The following is an 18,517-nucleotide window of genomic DNA, read 5'->3' as shown; positions in this document are numbered from 1 at the left end:
TGACAGGATAGTCGACTGCACCCTTAATCACACACTTATCTCCCCCTTCATATGGACACAAAATAACAGCTAACATGTATAGGGGGTTTTAAGATTTTAAAAGTGCTTTACAAAATCATTTAAGTGTCTCAATTCCGTGAGACAGGTGCTATCATACCCACTTTACAGATGAAGAAACTGAAGTTTAGAAGTTAAATGATTTGCCCTGGGTTACACAGTTCATAAATATCTGAGGCAGGATTTGAACTTAAATCTTTCTGATTCTAGTAATCAAATGCACTGACATCTAGCTGCCAAGGCAGCTGAAGACCGACTGCCTGATGATGTCTGGAAAGGAGGGGGATAAAGGTAGCCAAGGGTATAAAATATTCAGCCACACCTTATATACATATATATATACATGTGTGTATGCATTTATGTGCATGTGTATACACACACACAATTTTCAGAGGTTAGTAGAACTATATTATTTCCAGACAGGCTTAAGCAGATACTCAATCACTGTGTTACTGAGAGTAGTTGTTAAAGGTGTAAACTAATTAAAAATGTAGTCCTATGATTTCATCTTAATCTCACTTACTCATCAACTTTACTCAATGTCTACAATACAATTTAGCTGCCACCTTCATTTAGATAAATGATGGAGTACCCTACCTAGTCTCTTTATTAGCAACCAGTGAACTGCTAACATTCTGCTGCTCACGATGAAAAAAAAACCACACTAATTTAAAAAGCATTTTTATTAGCACCATCATTTCGCTCCAGACACACAGAGGAAACACTCTCATTAATTAACTTTACATCAAGTCTGCTAACTGTACAAACAAGTCTTCCTATGCTTTTAGAGTCAAGCTGCAGTGTGCTGGGTTTATCTGTAAGAGGGAGAGTCAATAAATAAGCTGAACTGAAAATAGGGCATCAAAACAGTTTATTCAAGGTAATCCTTTCCCAACGAGGGAATGGCTCAACAGGTTGTAAAGGAATACTGTTGTGCCTTAAGAAAAGATGAAAGATCATTTCAGAGAATTCTGAACTGATGCTAAGGGAAGGGAGCAAAACCAGAACAATTTATACAAAAGAAAATAATATTGTAAAGAAAAACAGTTTTGGCAGACTTGGAGGATTGCAATCAATATGCAACAAATCATGCCTCCAGGGAACCCCTGATGGGGCACTGCCCATCTCTTGACAGAGGGGATGGACTCAGGGTGAAGAAAGAGACATATTTTTGGACATGGTCACTGAAGGAATGTGTTTGGCTTGACGAGGTGTATCTATTCCATGGGCCTTTTCTTTCTTTCTCTAGCTTTTCAAATTGAGAGGTTGGGAGGGAAAAGAAGGAATTAACAATAATGATGCAAAAAAAGGTCACTGAAACTTTTAAAAATGCACAGAAGAGAACAGAAGGTCATTCAGAAGGAAGCAAAGACACATAGGACAGTTTTGAAAGTAATGTATGGAATTCATTATAAACATTTTTAAAAGCAAGTGGCATAAAGATTCACAGTTTTAAGTGAAGGTTTCATACAAAATCCTCTTGGGTTCTGCTTTGTGTATGGAAATGTAATTTTTTTTTGGTGTTTAAGTTCAGAATGAAAAAAAAAACCACAACAAAGTAATACCCTCCTATCTCTGCATATTTGTTCCAATGACCGACAAGCTTCTTGATACCATCAGAAGATATTTTTGGTAAAGCACAGAACAAATTATGTACAGTATTTTGATCATTTGTATTGTCCCTGAACTTGAATCCCTTGACATAAGGCCTCAAAATGTGGAAATCTAAGGATATATCATGAGGGCTGCATGGCAGGACTTCAAATTCCATTTCTCTAAGCAATCCCAAGGGGTTCTGGCAAGGTGCGGATGAGGACTAGATTGCTGCAGAATGATTCCCAAGCACTGTACCCCTCCAAATAGGATTGCTGCCTTGACTGTGCCATAAAGGAGTTTCCTAAGGAGATTCTTGCCTTCATGGAAGTATACCACCATAGGAATGAACTAGTCTCCAAACCTAGTTATCACCATCTTACTGGCAGATTACTCTCTGTCAGTGAGGAATTTGTGTGCTGTTACTGAAGGCTCTTGGAGTCATGATGGTGGACTCATATGTCATTCTCCCTGTCAATGGGCTTTAGAAACAGGGCTGTAGAACTACAAAGGCTCCCAACAAACAAACTGACAGGCACATTGCCTTGTGAAAGTTGGGTGGGTGCTTTGGGATCCAATGGAAGCAGACATTTTTGGATTATAGTTTGTTATGCATAATGACATTCAAGGGCCTGTGGCTCTTATTCAACACTGGGCACATTTTATCTAATGTAATGGGATAGCATGGGCCTCCTGAATAAGCATGTCTGCATGGTGAAATGTGTTAAGTGTGAGGTATCTATTCACTATGTTAGGACAACTGTTTCAGGATGGAGCACACCACTGGGGCAGCTTTTTGGAGAGTAAACAACTGTCATGTCCTAGGCTTTTTACTACAGTAAATGTCACTTGGTCTAACGTCTTCAGACAGCAACAAGCAGGGGATACTTCATCACTCAGCTGCTGTGCAATCAGACGGAAGGGGCCGCCCTTTGGAAAGCCCGCTGTGAGCACTCTGCCAGATTTACACAGAAACTGTACATAAATCCAGACAAAGTCACCTGGGACGAGGCAATGAGGACACAACTGGCACATGGGGCTGGAGAATTTCTAGTTCACTTTAGTAACTGACTCTCCTCGATTTAAAATGAGCCCTTAGAAAACATCAGCACCTCCCCCCTGAATGTGGTCCGTTACACAAGCAAGACTGCAAGTTGTACCAAGTTAAGAGGATTCCACGACCTTCTCAGCTACCTGGGGGGCCTCGGCTGCACCCTACAAAAAAAAGAATTCAGACTAGACAGCATCAAAGATGTCACGACGTGCACAAGTGAGTGGGGCTGGTGGAGATGTGAAGAGGAGCGTCAATGCTGCCAGGCAGTGGCTGAAATTAAGGAGATGTGGGATCATTTAGGGGGGTGCTCACTAGAAAATGCAGAATCAGATTTCATTTCAAAAGGAAAAACCCCCTATAGAATGGAATGGGCTGCTTTCCCCTCACTAGTGCTACGCAGAAATGGGGTGACCCATCGTTGGCAATGTTTCAGAAGGGATTTCTAGTCAGGAGCAAGCTGGATTAGATGAGGCAGTACAGTAGAAGGGTTAGAACCCTGCCTCAGAAATGAGCTGAATAACGCTGGGTTGATTTAACCTCTCTGCGCCACAGTAACCTCATCTATAAAATGTTTTAACATGTATCACAGGGCTGTTTTAAGTATCCTACGGTACACATACATACATGTATGTATACATGTATCTATGCCCATAAAGCGCTCTGCAAACCTGAAGGTGACATATATACATACATATGCATACTTACTATTATAATGATAATGCTCGTGACCATTCTCAGAGGCTCTGAAAGAGTTCATCAGGCACTAACGATTATTCAGACTTTTCATCCCGTGTGTCTTTGATAAAACTGTTATTACTTTATCCCACAATATTGCCTGGGGCCCTAGCTTCAGCAAGTGTCATGTACTTAATGTGTATAACAAAGTTATTCAGTAAATAGAACATTTTCTGTTTTTAAGAGTCATGTGTTAAGCCTGATTTACTGGACACATTTCTCAATGACTAATTCTCCTCTTAAGATCTCAACTTCCCTGCTAGTTCAATTAAGATGGGAAGAATACTCCAAATAAAAGTGCTGAAGCACTTCAATCAGCTTCCCTGGAGAAACAGCTGCAGATCTTATGGAGCGACTCTGCTGACAGTACAGGTGTGACATTTGAATCCAGGACTACGTTAACATTACAGACATAGAGCTTGGTAGTGTTGCAACAAATAACCTTCCTAGGAGAGAATGCTGAATGCTGCACGCCCTCTCCCTTATCTTTCGTGGTGGCTACCACACAGACTCACATGCTCACAATTCTTACTGACTGGATACCATGAGACTCCACTGTCCCCCTCTATCCTCTACATCTTATTCCCAAACCCCACCCAAGGCCATCTCTTAATCCAACAAGCCCAACAACTTCTGTCAAAAAAATGTGGTTAGTGGTTGAGGAGAAGGGGATATCTCTGTCCAGCAATCAACCCTCACCTCACCTGTCAACCTTCTGAATGATCCAGTTTCCCACTGAAATCCTCTTCCATCATTCCATGTCCTCCTCCTTTTCCTTTCTTCTCTCCATTTCCTATTCCTCATTCCCTCTACCCTCTATCATGTAATATAGTGAAGAAATACTAGGTCTAGAGTTAAAAGACTTGAGATCAAGATGAGGGAACTTGTCCCCAGTAATAAAGCTGCTGGATACTAGGCCTAGAGCCTCTAAAGGTAAGGTCCCATGGTCTCCAATTTCAAATCAAATTTGCCACCACTTCAAACACTGACCATTAATGAGGTCTTCAAAGACAATATGGAGGACCATTTCATATGGGGCCACCTACTTTTAAAGTAAGGATAAGCCTCTACGGTCCCTTCTGACTGAGATTTTATGGACAGTTTGACTTACAAGCACCTGTCCAGTCCCATAATAATTAAATTCTGCAAAAATGTATTAAGTTCCTACAGTGTTTGAGGCAGGTAAGGACAAGATAAACAGTTTGGATATAATGTTCTCCTTTATCATCCTTGTATAGTGGTATGAGCACCAGGTTTGAAATGAGAGGATCTGGGTTGCAATTCCAGATATGTCAACTTACAACCTTTGTGGTCCTAAAAAAGTCACTTGTCTTTTCTGTAAAATTTTCCCCATCTGTAAGATAAAGGAGTTGGGTAAGATCAGGGGTGAGAAACCTACAGCCTCGAGGCCACATGTGGTCTTCTAGGTCCTTGGGTGCGGGCTTTTGACTGAATCCAAGTTTTGCAAAACAAATCCTTTTATTACAGGGATTTGTTCTGTGAAGTTTGGATTTAGTCAAAGGGCCACACTTAAGGACCTAGAGGGCTACACGTGGCCTCAAGGCTGCAGGTTCCCCATCCCTGGGTAAGACGTTCTCTACAATCTCTTCCAGTTCTGACATTGTGTTTTGTCTTAGATATTCTGTATTCTAAAGGCTCTCCCAGCTCTGACATTCTATGTTCTAAGGTCCCTCCCAGCTCTAACATTCTATGTTCTAAGATCCCTTCCAGCTCTGACATTCTATGCTCTAAGGTCCCTCCTAGCTCTGACATTCTATGTTCTAAGGTTCTAAGGTCCCTCCCAGCTCTGACATTCTATGCTCTAAGGTCCCTCCCAGCTCTGACATTCTATGTTCTAAGGTTCTAAGGTCCCTCCCAGCTCTGACATTCTATGTTCTAAGATCCCTCCCAGCTCTGACATTCTATGCTCTAAGGTCCCTTCCAGCTCTGACATTCTATGCTCTAAGATCCCTCCCAGCTCTCACATTCTATGTTCTAAGGCCCCTTCCAGCTCTGAACCTGTATGTTCTCTTATGTTTTAAGATACCTCTGCACTCTGGCATCCCATGTTCGCAATCCTCCCCGAACTCTGACATTTTGTGTTTTACGTCTAGGATTCTTTCTAGTCTGACGTTCTACAATCTCTTTCAGGTCTGATACTCTGTATCTTGAAGCCTTTAAAACTCCCAACTTTCTCTGTCCTACGCCAAAAGTTCTTTCTGGCTCTGACAAGCTGCTTTGGAGGGTTAATAGACCTCCCCACCTCGGACGGTCTACGCCCTATAGCCCTTCCGGCTGAGAATCCACGATGTCCATCTAAATTCCCGCCAGGTCCGAGACTCTAAGCTCCCAGCTCTGAGGTCATTTCCAGCCCTGACGTGGGGGTTCCGAAGTCCCCGCATCAGGAGGTCCCTCCCGCGGCCCCCTTCCCCTTCTAGGACCCCGCGTCTCCGCTCTCCCCTTCTTCTCTGCACCTTCTCCCGATCCACCGCTTCGCCGGGAGATCAGCTAGGAGACGATCGGCCCCCGGCCTGCGAGGCTCGGACCTCCTCTCCGTGCGTTCTAAGGCCCCTCCCACGCTCCGCGTCCTCGGACATTCCGGGCTCCTTCCCTCCCCCTTCCCGTCCCCTCCCCCTCCCTCGGCCCAGCCGGGGCCGCCTCCCTCCCACACTCACTTTCATGCTGGGCGCTCGGGGCGGGGTCGCCGCGCCGGCAGGGGAGGGTTGGCCAGGCCGGGCAGGGCCGGGCTGGGGCTGGGGCGGGGCCCGGGGGCTGGTCGCGCTCCCGCTTCCCCAGCTCCGCTCCTCCCTCACACCCTCTAGGCCCCCGCGGAAAGAGGCCGGAGGCGGGGAAGCGGAAATGACGTTGGAGCAGGAAGAGGAAGTCTCCCCCGCCGGCGCGCAGCCGCAACTGTGCCCTCGGCTTCCCTTGACCCATGACCCTTGTCTCCCAGCAGCCCCGCTTTCCTTGAGCCCTACTAGGTGCTCTGGGGTCGGGCATTCCTGGCCCCACCCGCTTTGGGAAGGTGGGCGAGTCACTTCTCTCTCCGCACCCGAGTTTACCGGACAGCAGTAGTGAAGAAGATAATAACAGTGCCTATGTTAATGACGATGCGACCCTAGCCAGCCTTTATAGAGCGCCTTAAGGCTGGCAAACCTCCGAAGAGCGATGGGTGGTAGACAGAGGGATGGAGGGACTGACAGACAGACAAACAGAGGATGGATGGGTGGATGGAGGGAGGGAGGGAGGGATTAACGGATGGATAAACAGATGCATGTTAGTTGGGTAGATGGATGGATGAATGGAAAGATAGAGGCTTGAGAGGTTAAGTAACTTCTTTTGGAGTCACACACAGCCAGTAAGTGTCTGCGGTAGGACTTTGTAATGTAATATCAAGCAAAGGCAACTTCCCAGGTTCAAAATACCAGCATAGGTGCTCTCTATTTTATTCAGTGACAAACCCAGAACAGAGAAGATCAAAACATGACATCATTCAAAATACAGCATTTACTAAGCTGTGATTAAATAATCTCCAAGTACTACCCCACCCCAGGATCTTCCAATCATTCAATCAATTACAAAGTCCCTATTCTAAATACTACTCCACCCCTAGGCTATACCTTAATTAAGTCCACCACAAAACCCCTCTTCTCAAATGGAGATTAGTTTCCAAACATAGGTAAAGTACCTTCATTTGTCAATCACAGAGCACAATAAGGTCAAAAGTTCCCCACCTCCTGGATCACAATTGAATCTACCCCAGAGTTACATCAAGTTTAAACACAGCACTTAATACCCAAATGGAGGTCTTTTCTTCATCTTGACACGAGGCAAGTTCTCAGCAATCTTAGTTCCTGGAGAGACAAGGCTTAGCAAGGCCATAAGATACATTGCCAGTCCCTTCATGAATTTATCCTCTGTCTGTAGAACAGCCCTAGAACCCCTGAACACATTAGCAAAGCCCTCTCCCAGGATTTCTGTAAACATACAACAAGAAAATCCTTCTTCAGGGCTTCTGAACCAACAGAAAGGCTCCCAGACCCCTGCAACAACAGCACTGTCCCTCACCAGTGGACAGTATTCATTCTGTCTGCAGGACAGTCTCCAGACCCCTGCAACAACAGTACTGTCCCTCACCAGTGGACAGTATTCACTCTCTGTCTGCAGGACAGTCTCAGGGCTTCTTAGCGAACAGCCAGGTTCCAGGACTTCTTCAACAAAAGGACAGTCTTTCACCAGTGGACAAATCTGGCAAAATAACATCAAAACAGACAGACAAAGTACCAGCAAAACAGCCATGTCTCCTCAGTCCTTGGCAGCTCAGGGGGCAGGTCTCAAAAGTCCAGGGCAATTCAAAGCGGCCACCAGCAATTCTCTTAGTCTCTCTCCCTCCACGAGGTGCTGCTACCAAAAAAAAAAATCTTCCGCCTCTCTCTAGTGTCTCTCCAAATCTACGTCACCAGCTCCTCCCAATTCAGGACTTTCTTTTCACATCAACAAGCCCATCCCACAGGTGGGATTAACAAGCTCTGGGTTTTAACACAATCAATTTGAAAACCAAGCCAATACAGGGGAATCTTTAATTGCCATTACTATCACATTCCACCCCTCCAGGATCCTTGGCCTTACAATCTCAATCTAAATGGCCATGGATCCTGGAACAAATAGAGGCACTATGCTTTGTACTCCTTACAGACTACGCCATAAACTATCACAGACTTGAACTCAGGTCTGTGGTTCTGGATAGTACCAGTCGATCAACATTTATTAAACACCTACTATATACCAGACACTGTGCTAAGAACTAAGGATACCAAGAAGCAAAACACAATTCCTGATCTCAAGGAGTTTACAATTTAGCTACTAATTTCTTCTCTTTTTCTGTTTGAATATCTTCCCCCTGGAGTAGTCAAGGCAGGGGCATAAGGCATTATGTATGTATGGCCCTTGAGCTATGAATGGTTTTTACATGTCTGAACTTTTTTTAAACATATAAAAACCATTCTTAGCTTGTTGATAGCACAGAAACAAAAACAGGCCCCAGGTATTTTGCTGTCCTCTGCATTGGAGGAAAAAAAATAACTGATGAGCAGTGAGCTGGGTTGTGTAGACACTGAAAGGTCAATCAGATGCCATAAGTAGTTCAAGGATAAAAAGAAATAGGAGTTGACCTTTATTCTGTATAACCACTGAGGTAGAAGGTTGTCCTCTTCTGAAAAAAAAGGAGAGTTAGACTCGACTTTTAAGCTCTGGTTACGTTTACCTTTTCTCAATCCTCACCCTTGAGCTTTCTGCAGCCTTTGCCTCTCCAGGTTCTCCTACCTGTCGGATTACTCTTCAGACTCCTCTGCTGGATCTATATCCGAGTCATGCAGGGCTCTTAGACCTTTTCCTATGCTGTTTCATCCAGTGAGCTCATCAGCTCCCACGGTTTCAATGATCATCTGCTCTTCCCATTCTTTTTCAATCTTATTGTCTTCCCTCTGAGACTATACCCAAATAATCCTGAATTTTTATCTTTTCTGTACTTGATTGTTTGCATGTTGCATCCTGCATTAGATTGTGAACTCCCTGAGAGTAGGAACAGTTGTTTGCTTTTGTATCTCCTATCCTTAGTACAATGCCTGGTATATAGTAGGCTATTAATAAATGCTGGTTGAGTGACTGATTGATGACCAAAGTTTCCTCCCATCTCTTAATCTATGTTCTAAAGGAGGTTTTCTTAACCTTAATCCACAGATAGATTTCAGGGGCTTCTGTTAATTTGATTTTTCCCCCAACATTTTGATAACTTTCAATATAATTGGCTTCCTTTGTATTCCTCTGGGTTTTATATGCATTTTAAAACATTATTCTGGAGATTTGTCCATAGGTTTCTAGACTGCCAGAGGGGTCCAGCATGATAAAGTAATTTTGAAGTGTAATAATAGGACTCCAATTTGTTTGAGTGCTGGTTCCAAATTACTAATTGCCAGGTGCTCGTTGGGCCTAGCTTAGAGGCATGATATAGTAGAAATAGGAGACTTTAACTATCCAGACATTCTCTGGAGCTCTGTCTAACAAAAGTGAAGCAGCTACTAACCTTTTGACTTGCCTTGGTGATAATCTCATCCCTCACGAAGTGGAGAAACCTGCAAGGGGAAATTCTATTCTGGATATGATTCTTACTACCAGAGAGGAACTAATTGCTGGGTTGAAAATGATGGGAACCTTGGGGGGGTGGGGGTGGGAGGGGGAGTGACCACTTCATGATGGAGTTTATAATAGAGGAAAGGAAAATTGGGAGGAGTCTAGATTTCAGGAAATCAGATTTCAGTTGGCTCAGAGGAAACATAGGATACCACAGAATAAAGTGGATCATGGGAAATTGGCCCAGGAGGAATGAGGAAGCTTCAGAATGAAATAGTGATAACATAAAGGGAAACAATTTTAGTGAGGAGGAGCAATGGGATTCATCTGAACAGACCAGTGTGAATGCACATGGAACTCACTGACTTAGATTTAATGTGCAAAAGACAGATGCGAGGACAGGCAACAAGATGAATGTAAGAGCATGGTAGGATCGTTGGAGAGATGTTGTCTTGGACACTAAAACTGAAACTAAGGAGAGGAAATGAACAACAAAAAGCAATAGCATTTATGTAGTACTTTTAAGTTTTGCAAAGCACTTTATGAGTATTATCTCATTTAATCAACACAACAACGCTGGGAGGTAGTTGCTATTATTATCCCCATTTTGTGGGTGATAAAGCCAAGGCAGACAAAGGTTAAGGGACTCATCTAGTGTCACACATCTTGTGAGTACCTGAGGCTGAATTTGAACTCATCTTCTTGGCTTCTGGTCTGGCATTCTATTCATGTGCCACCTAGCTGTCAAAAAAAAAAGACTTTTTAGGTATCTGGAAGAGAAGAAGGATAAAGGAAGATAATACTTTTGCTAGTGCTAATGGGACGATGATAATCGATGACAAAGAATAAACAGAGCTACTCCTTTCTTATTTCTGTTTTCTTTGCAAAGGAAAATGACCTTTACACTGGAAATGATAGACCAAAAATGACTGAGTAGGGATTGGATACCCAGGATAAATAAAGAAGTTACAAGAGAACATTTTGCTATCATTGATCAATTCATCACCTGCTTGACCCAATGGAAATATATCTTTGGGTCCTGAAAGATGCACCTTCTAAGTCACTGTCCATGATATTTGAAAGATGAAAATTGAGAGAGGTCCTACAAGATTAGAGAAGGAAATATTGTCCCATTTTTCAAAAAGAGTGAAGAGAACAGAATCTACAAATTATAAACCAGTGAGCTTGACTTGGATTACTGAGAAAATTCTAGAAAAGATCATTAAACGCTTGGTTGATGAACATCTAAGGAAGGTGATTATGAAGAACAAGCCTAGTTTTTTGTTTTTTTTTTGGAGGGCAATTGGGGTTAAGTAACTTGCCCAAGGTTACATGGCTAGTTTTTTTGTATGGGTGTTAAGTGTCGGAGGCCGGAACAGAACTCAGGTTCTCCTGACTCCAGGGCCAGCACTTTACTCACTGCGCCACCTAGCTGCCCATGCCAAGTTTCATCAATAATAGAACATACCTGACCAACCTCACTTCCTTTTTTGACAGGACTGGTGGATGAGGGGGGTGCTAGGGATATAGTTTATCTGGATTTTGTCAAAGGGTTTTTTGTTTGTTTTTTACAAAGTGCAGTTTTTATCTGCTATGCATATGGAGAAGATGGAATGATAGGGATTAGAAGATGATATAGTCAGATGAATTCAGATTTGGTTGGATGATCAGACCCAAACAATTGTTCATAGTTCAGTGTCAACATGGCAGGAGGTCTTCAGCGAAGTGCCCAGTGGAATCTACTTGGTCCTGTACTATTTAACATTTATGTAAATGATTTGGAAAAAGCACAGCTTTGCAGATAACACATAGCTCCATGTGACAGCTGTCATGTTTGTCCTTTGTTCTTGAAGGGGACTGATGACTTCAGGAAGGTGATATTTTGACTTGCAGGTGAATTGAATTTAAGTGAGGCAGGGCTGTGCAGAGTCACCAACCTCACTCTCTCCTCCAGAGCCATCTGCTTCCACTGGCAAGATATAGATCAGGATGCTTGGAAGTGGCCCTGGATACAATGGGAGATCTTGGCCTTTTTCAGGTAAGGTCTAAGACACTAGATGACAGGAGCAGGATCCAAAAAAGGATCTTGATAGAAGCACTTGGGCTGAATCTAATAGAATGAAATTCAGGAGGGATAAAGACTTATCCAAAATCAATTCCACAAATACAATGTGAGGAAATCATGGGTGGTCAGTTATTCTGAAGAAGAATCTTGTGATTTAATGGCCTAAAAACTTGATATGAGTCAGCAATGTGATGTAGCAACCAAAAGAGCTTGGGAAGCATGAGCAGAGGCATAGCTGCCAGGAATTGGGAGGTGATCATCTGCGTGAACTTTGATCTTTTAAGACCTCTTCTGGAGTCTTGTGTTCAGTTCTGGGCACTATAGTTTAAGAAAGATGTTCAAAATAGGCCTTCATCATGATGGTGAAGGACCTTGAGTTCATTATATATGAGGATCAGTCGAAGGAACTGGAGGAGGCTTAGTTTGGAGAAGAGGAGATTCAGGGGGTGGGAAACAGAATACCTGTTTTCAGATATTTGAAGGACTGTCATGTGGAAGATGGATTAACCTTTATTTTTCCAACCCCCGTGAGGAGAACCAAAGAGACAAGTTTAACCTCAAAGTCAGGAAAAACTTAATGACCTTAAAGCTGTCCTAAAGTGGCCATGGCTTGCTTCAAGAGGTGCTGGTTTCCCACTACTTGGAAGCCTTTAGGCAGAGGCTGGAGATTGGATGGGCACTGAGCTTTTCTGACTCTCAAATTCTGTGATTTTTGTCATTCTGTGTAATCTTGCACAATCACTTAATTCAGTGTCAATGAAGTTGCAAGGCAAGCTCTTGGTGTGGGGATATGGAAACAAAGAGTTTACATCCCCTATCTTTGAAAATCTCCTAGGGGTAAGGCAGCTAGGAATCCTGCCTCTAGACAGATAAATATAAATGAAGTGGGATGTCATGGGGCACTTTGTTAGCTTTTCTGGGCCTTAATTTTATAAATTGTAGTATAAGGAGATTGGATTATTTGGCTCCTGAAGGTCTTTTCAGGTCTAAGCCTTATGACCCCATGCTCTCTTTTTCTTAGCACAATCAGGACGGCCAGGCAATTGATCTGAAGGTCAGGAAGGTAGTGTACTTTGAGACTTCCTGTAGGCAGTATATAAGCTTAAGGTATATTATGAACCTCTGGGCTGGTGTGAAACTGGTTTTTACACTGTGGATGTAGAACTGAGTTTTTCAGAAGGGAGAGTAAGAAAAGTCATGTGCAGGAGTCAAGATGGCGGAGTAGAAGCAGGACCTCCACCCGGCTCCGGCCTCCACCTTCCCCAATCCATGTAAAAAGGGGACTCTGAGCAAACTTTGGAGCTGCAGAACCCACAGAATGACACAAAGAAGCTAACCTCCCACTGAGGACACCCCAGCAGGCCAGCAGGAATCAGCCAGCGCAGTGCTCTAGGAGTCGAGCCCAGTTCCACATATGCCAGAGGTTTTAGCCCCAGGGTGGGCCTGACCAGCCGCTGGCTGGAAGGACTCCAGATCAGCAGTAGCTGTGGCCCTTTCCAGATTTATCAACACAAACATGCTAAGGACAAAGTGAGATGTCAGTGCAGTGTGGACTTTGGGACCAGTAGTCAGGAGTGCATCAGCTTCTGCCCCCAGGGCAAGAAGCTGCTGAGATGTCTGGCACAGCCAGCACCACGTGGCTGGCCTGCAGACTGTAGGGGGACCAAGCGACCAGTCTGAGGGGTAATCGCTCTTGCTTTAACCTGCTTGGATCTGGATTGCAGTCTAGGGTGGAGGTCCTGGGGTCATGACCAGCTTGCCATAGTATGTGGAGGCTTTAGAGAGGGCACCCAACTAATACCTCTGGCAGCTGAGAAAACCCCAGTGTTTGGGACAAAAGCTCCCCTGTCTGGTGGCAGAGTCCTACTGTGGCAAAAAGCCAAGGGGTCAAGTGACTGAGGGGCAACATGACCAGACAAAGGAAACAAAACAAACAGAAGACTCCAACATTAGACTCCTATTTTGGGGACAAAAAGGAGCAAAGCATGGAATGGGAGGAAGATAGTTAAGTCAGAACTCCTGTGCCAAAAGCTTCAAAGGAAAATACGAACTGGTTACAGGCCATAGAGGACCTTAAGAAGCAGATAAGAGAAGTGGAGGAAAAATTGGGAAGAGAAATGAGAACGATGCAAGAAAATTACGAAATGAGAGTCAACGGCCTGACTGAGGAAAATAACACCTTAAAAAAAAGCTAACTTGAATGGCAAAAGAGGCTCAAAAAGGCAATGAGGAGAATGCCTTAAAAAGCCGAATTTGTCAGATGGAAAAAGCCAAAGCTCAATGAGTTGAATCTTTCCCTCAGAGTTAGATTGGAGCAAAAGGAAGCTAGTGACTTTAAGAGAAATCAAGATGATGTTAAACAGATCTAAACAAATGAAAGAATAGAAGGCAATGTGAAATATCTCATGGGAAAAACCACTGACCTGGAAAATAGATCCAGGAGAGATAATTTAAAAAGTATTGGCCTACCTGAAAGCCATGATGAGGGAAAGAACCTAGAAATCATCCTCCAAGAAATTCTCAAGGAAAATTGCCCTGATGTTCTAGAACCAGAAGCCAAAATAGAAGTTGAAAGAATCCACCGATCACCTCCTGAAAAAGATCCCAAAAAGAAAACTACTAGGAATATTATAGCCAGGTTCTGGAATTCCCAGCTCAAGGAGAGAATATTATGAGAAGCCAGGAAGAAACAATTTGAATATTGTGTAAACACAAGCAGGATGACACAGGATCTGGCAGCTTCTACCCTGAGGGATCGAAGGGCCTGGAACAGGATATTCTGGAGGGCAGAAGAGCTGGGATTAAAACCAAGAATCACCTACCCAGCAAAACTGAGTATCATGTTTCAGGGGAAAATATGGTCATTCAGTGGAATAGATGACTTTCAAGCATTCTTGATGAAAAACCAGAGTTGAACAGAAAATTTGACATCTAGATACAAGAAACAAGAGAAGCTTGAGAAGGTAAACAGGGAAAAGAAATCATAAGCCACTGATGAAAGTTGAACTATTAACATTCCTACATGGAAAAACGATAATTGTAACTGATGAAACTTTTCTCAGTATGAAAATAGTTGAAGGGAATAGGAATATGTATATTATACATATACATATATATGTTTATATGAGAGTGTATATGGGAGTATGAATACATATGTGAATGTGTGTATATATGCTTACAGGTATGCATAGATAGAGGGCACAGGACCAATTTAATAGGAAGGGATGATACTTAAAAGGGGAAATTAAGAGGGGAGAGAGGAATATAATGAGAGGAGATGGAGAAAGACAGAATGGGGTAAACTATCTCATAAAGAAGAGACAAAAGGAAAAGGGTTACAATGGAGGGGAAGAGTAGGAAGGCAAAAGGGTCTGGGTCAACCTTATTTTCACTGAATTTGGCTCGGAGAGGGAATGAAATACACACTAAATAGGGTATCTCAGCCTACAGGAGAGTAGGGGGAAGGGGATGAAAGGAGGGATGGTGGAAGGGAGGGCAGGCTGGGAGGGAGGAAAGTTAAAAGCACACACTTTTGAAAAGGGACAGGATCAAAGTAGAGAATAGAACAAGTGGATGGTGGGATAGGAAGGAGGGAAATATAATCAGTCTTTTACAATATATCTTCTATGTTAATGTTTTGCATTAGCTACATGTATGAACTATACTGAACTGCTTATCTTCCCAGTAAGGGTGAGTGACAAGGGAGGAAGGGAATGAATCTGGAATTCAAAGATTTAAAATCAAATGTTTAAAATTATATATACTATTATTAATACTATCTTACATGTAATTGGGAAAGAAGATAATACAGGCACTGGGGCATAGAGATCCACCATGCCCTACTGAAAAAGTCTAAGGGGGTATGGGAGAAGATATGGGAGAGAGCAGACTGGAGGAGGAGATAGCCTGCAGGACTGCTATTCTGGGGTGGTGGGTAGGGGAAAAACGGGGAGAAAATTTGTAACTCAAAATCTGGCAGAAATTAATGATGTAAATCAGAAGTTAATAAATCGTTTGAAAAAAAAAAGAAAAGTCATGTGTAACTTCTTTGTTGAAAACAGGTACAGGTCTGAGGAATCCTGCTACCGATTTTGCTTTCCCTTGAGATCATAGGTACTTTTGTTCAGTCATTTTAGTTGTGTCTGACTCTGTGTGATTCCATTTGGGATTTTCTTGGCAAAGGTAGTGGGAGGTTTTCTATTTTCTTCTACAACTAGTTTTACAGATGAGGAATTGGGGCAAACAGGATTAAGTGACTTGCCTGGAGTCACACAGCTAGTAAAGTATCTGAGACCAGATTTGAATTCAGGAAGAGGGATCTTCCTGACTCCATGTCTGGGGCTCTATCCATTGCACCTCCTAACTGACCCATAGGTACACAATACACCAAAGGTCTGGGCAATGATGGATCTATTCTTGACAATACATTCTAAAACTAACCTTCTTTCTGGGGAGTGCCAGTATCATTCTTATAACCGGTGATCTTAAGTCCCTGACACTTTCAAAGCTTACCCAGATCCTGTCTCACCCCTTCCATTTAATTCATACTTTGCCTCTTTCAGTTCACCTAATTCCCCTCACAGAACCCTCATCTCTTAGCGTTCACTTATACCCCCAATGTCTTAGGCCTTCCCCCTATTCCAACTGGAAAAGATAAGGGAGAAGCATTTAATGAAATCATAAGGAGAAGAGAGGAAAGGTCTAGTTGAAAGCAGCCTGGCTATCTAAGGTGGAACAAAGAATTTTGGTCCCCAGTGCTTAATTTTTATGTTAGTGACTGTCTCTCACTTTTTATAGGCCTGATAAGAGGAGCAGCAGTTTCACTGTGAAAGGGCACTGTGCCTAATCTGCTGTTTGATCCCCAAAGGAACTTCAAAAATAAATGTTTGAAAGAAATACTCTTAGATTTAGAGCATAGAATAATATCAAAGAATCCTCCTTAAGTGAAGCTGTGCAGATTTCCACTTTTTGGTGATCTAATGCTATTCCGCAGGTCATTTGTTACAGACACATTTATGGCAAAGAAAATTGTTTTACGATTTAACAAGAGGTTTCACCTAGCAGACTTCATCGCTTTCTTTGGAAAAGGCCACTTTTTAGAGCTCCTCTCATTTTCGTTGCAAAGAATGACCTATGATTTGAACAAAGCCTCATGAAGGTCTACTTTAGAAGTTCAAAATGCCGTACTTTGCCATTTATGTGACACACCACAGGAACAGTACTGCTCTCACTGTGTCTATAGCTCAATTAACTGCTGACATGTTGCCTCCTACTGCAGTGATTTCCAAGATCCTCTTCTTTCTCCCTCAGGATTTTAAAATTTCACAATACCCCCTGAGATATTGGCAACACTGTGAAGTGTTGCAAAACCAAGGCAGGGAATTCTCACTTTATTAACTCATTCTTCACCAACTCTTTGTACCATCCCAGAGTTAAATAAAAGGGACATTTGTGCACTTTGGACGGGGTTTGAGAATCACATCCCTTGTGTCAGAGTTGGAATCTTTATTATTACATATTGGACTTGACAAAAAGTTAATAACTCACATTGATAGAGTGCTTCAATGCAAAATATTTTCCTTACAAAAACCATGTGGGGCAGATAGTAGACAAATGTTATTCACATCTATAATATAGGCCGTGTACAACAGGATTGTATGACATTAATTATACATTATGAATATATTAACAAATGTGAATATGTTAACAAATCATATGAAAAAGAATATCATATTGTATGCCTTTGCCTTTCTATATGTTGTGTCCTAGGCAGCTGCCTACCCCCTGGTTATAATTTTATATAGCATTTCTTCTAAGTTAAGACTTAATTAACAGGCTCATTATTCTCTGAAGCATAGAGAAAAAGAAAAAAAGCACAAAGAGGCAGAAAAGAGAGACACATTTGTCATGGGTGATCTCCAAAGGCAGTTATTTGATTTGCTATGATTGAGAGTCCTCTCTCAATAGGAGAGGCTAGAAATAGACTACAACATTAACAATAGAAATGTTATTTCAAGGATGATTTTTGCTTATTTGTTTATTTCAAGATAGGAAGTAGATAAAATGAAACTATGTAGATTGGAATTTGATTGGGATGACTCATCTAACAATGAAAGGGCACTATGTTATAGTATAAAGAGGTCTAGATTTGGAGTTAGAGAATTTGGGTTCAAATCTCACCTATGTTACTTGTTATCTGGGTAAATCTGATCAAGTTAAATAAGTTCTTTGAAGCTTTGTCTCCTCATCTAAAAATGAGAAGGCAAAGAGACAAAAATTCACATGTTTCACTGAGGCCTACTAGTTAGAATGGGACTGATGACTAGAATATAGATTTCTAAAAGTATGTTTTATTTCAAATGAGACTATGTTTTAAAATGTTATTGATATCTTTTGTTTTTTTTGACATCACTAGAATTTCTCCCAGTATCTCTTTCCCTCTTATTTCCCAGAGAGTTATCCCATGAAACAAAGAATGTTTTAAAATAAAACAAGACAAAAAAAGTAAAAGAAAGAACCCCCAGCAAAACCAATAAATATATGCAAAAAAAGTCTGAAAATATATACAGTTCATCTGGGTCAGATGACCGATAAGACATTTTTTCTGATCCCCAGCAACTCTTAAACATCTCTAAAACAGAAATTATATGCCAAAGATAAAGCAGCTTCAGCTACCATCATGGTCTGGGATACCCAGAATCCAAAAGAGGGTAAAAACAAACAAAATTTTAATGAACTTAGCACCCCACCTCTCTTGCTATTGGCGTGAAGACTACACTAACTACTATAAGGACTATGGATTTGCAGTAAAACCCAACATGAGCTCACATTCAGACTCTAACCCTACACCCTGATGTTCCATCCTCTCTCTAGTTCCATGGAGA

At 42.3% G+C, this 18,517-nt stretch overlaps 1 protein-coding gene and 1 long non-coding RNA gene across 3 annotated transcripts in view; both read right to left on the bottom strand.

Moving 5' to 3' along the window:
• The window catches only part of LOC138163863 (transmembrane protein 263-like), a 384,530-nt gene extending 378,258 nt beyond the window's left edge, over positions 1 to 6,272 (bottom strand). The window contains exon 1 of the mRNA XM_069091486.1: positions 6,115 to 6,272. Within this exon, the coding sequence (XP_068947587.1) occupies positions 6,115 to 6,120 (6 nt within the window). The 5' untranslated portion in view covers positions 6,121 to 6,272. The remainder of the gene's footprint in view (positions 1 to 6,114) is intronic.
• LOC138163866 (uncharacterized) lies at positions 3,187 to 6,051 on the bottom strand. 2 transcript variants are annotated; one of them, XR_011168946.1, is made up of 2 exons: positions 5,487 to 6,051; positions 3,187 to 4,793 (listed from the first exon to the last, which is right to left on the bottom strand). It is a non-coding gene; the product is annotated as an uncharacterized lncRNA (long non-coding RNA). The 2 variants fall into 2 exon arrangements; XR_011168947.1 differs by having other exon boundaries at positions 5,914 to 6,051.
• Positions 6,273 to 18,517: the final 12,245 nt, after the last annotated feature.

The sequence above is a fragment of the Petaurus breviceps genome, unplaced genomic scaffold, assembly GCF_028583685.1.
Source record: "Petaurus breviceps papuanus isolate PSGF00001 unplaced genomic scaffold, PetGlider_PUasm1.0 188, whole genome shotgun sequence".
NCBI classification, from domain to species: Eukaryota; Metazoa; Chordata; class Mammalia; order Diprotodontia; family Petauridae; genus Petaurus; species Petaurus breviceps.
Note: the sequence above shows the minus strand (reverse complement) of the source record. Positions and strands in the feature narration are given on the sequence as shown.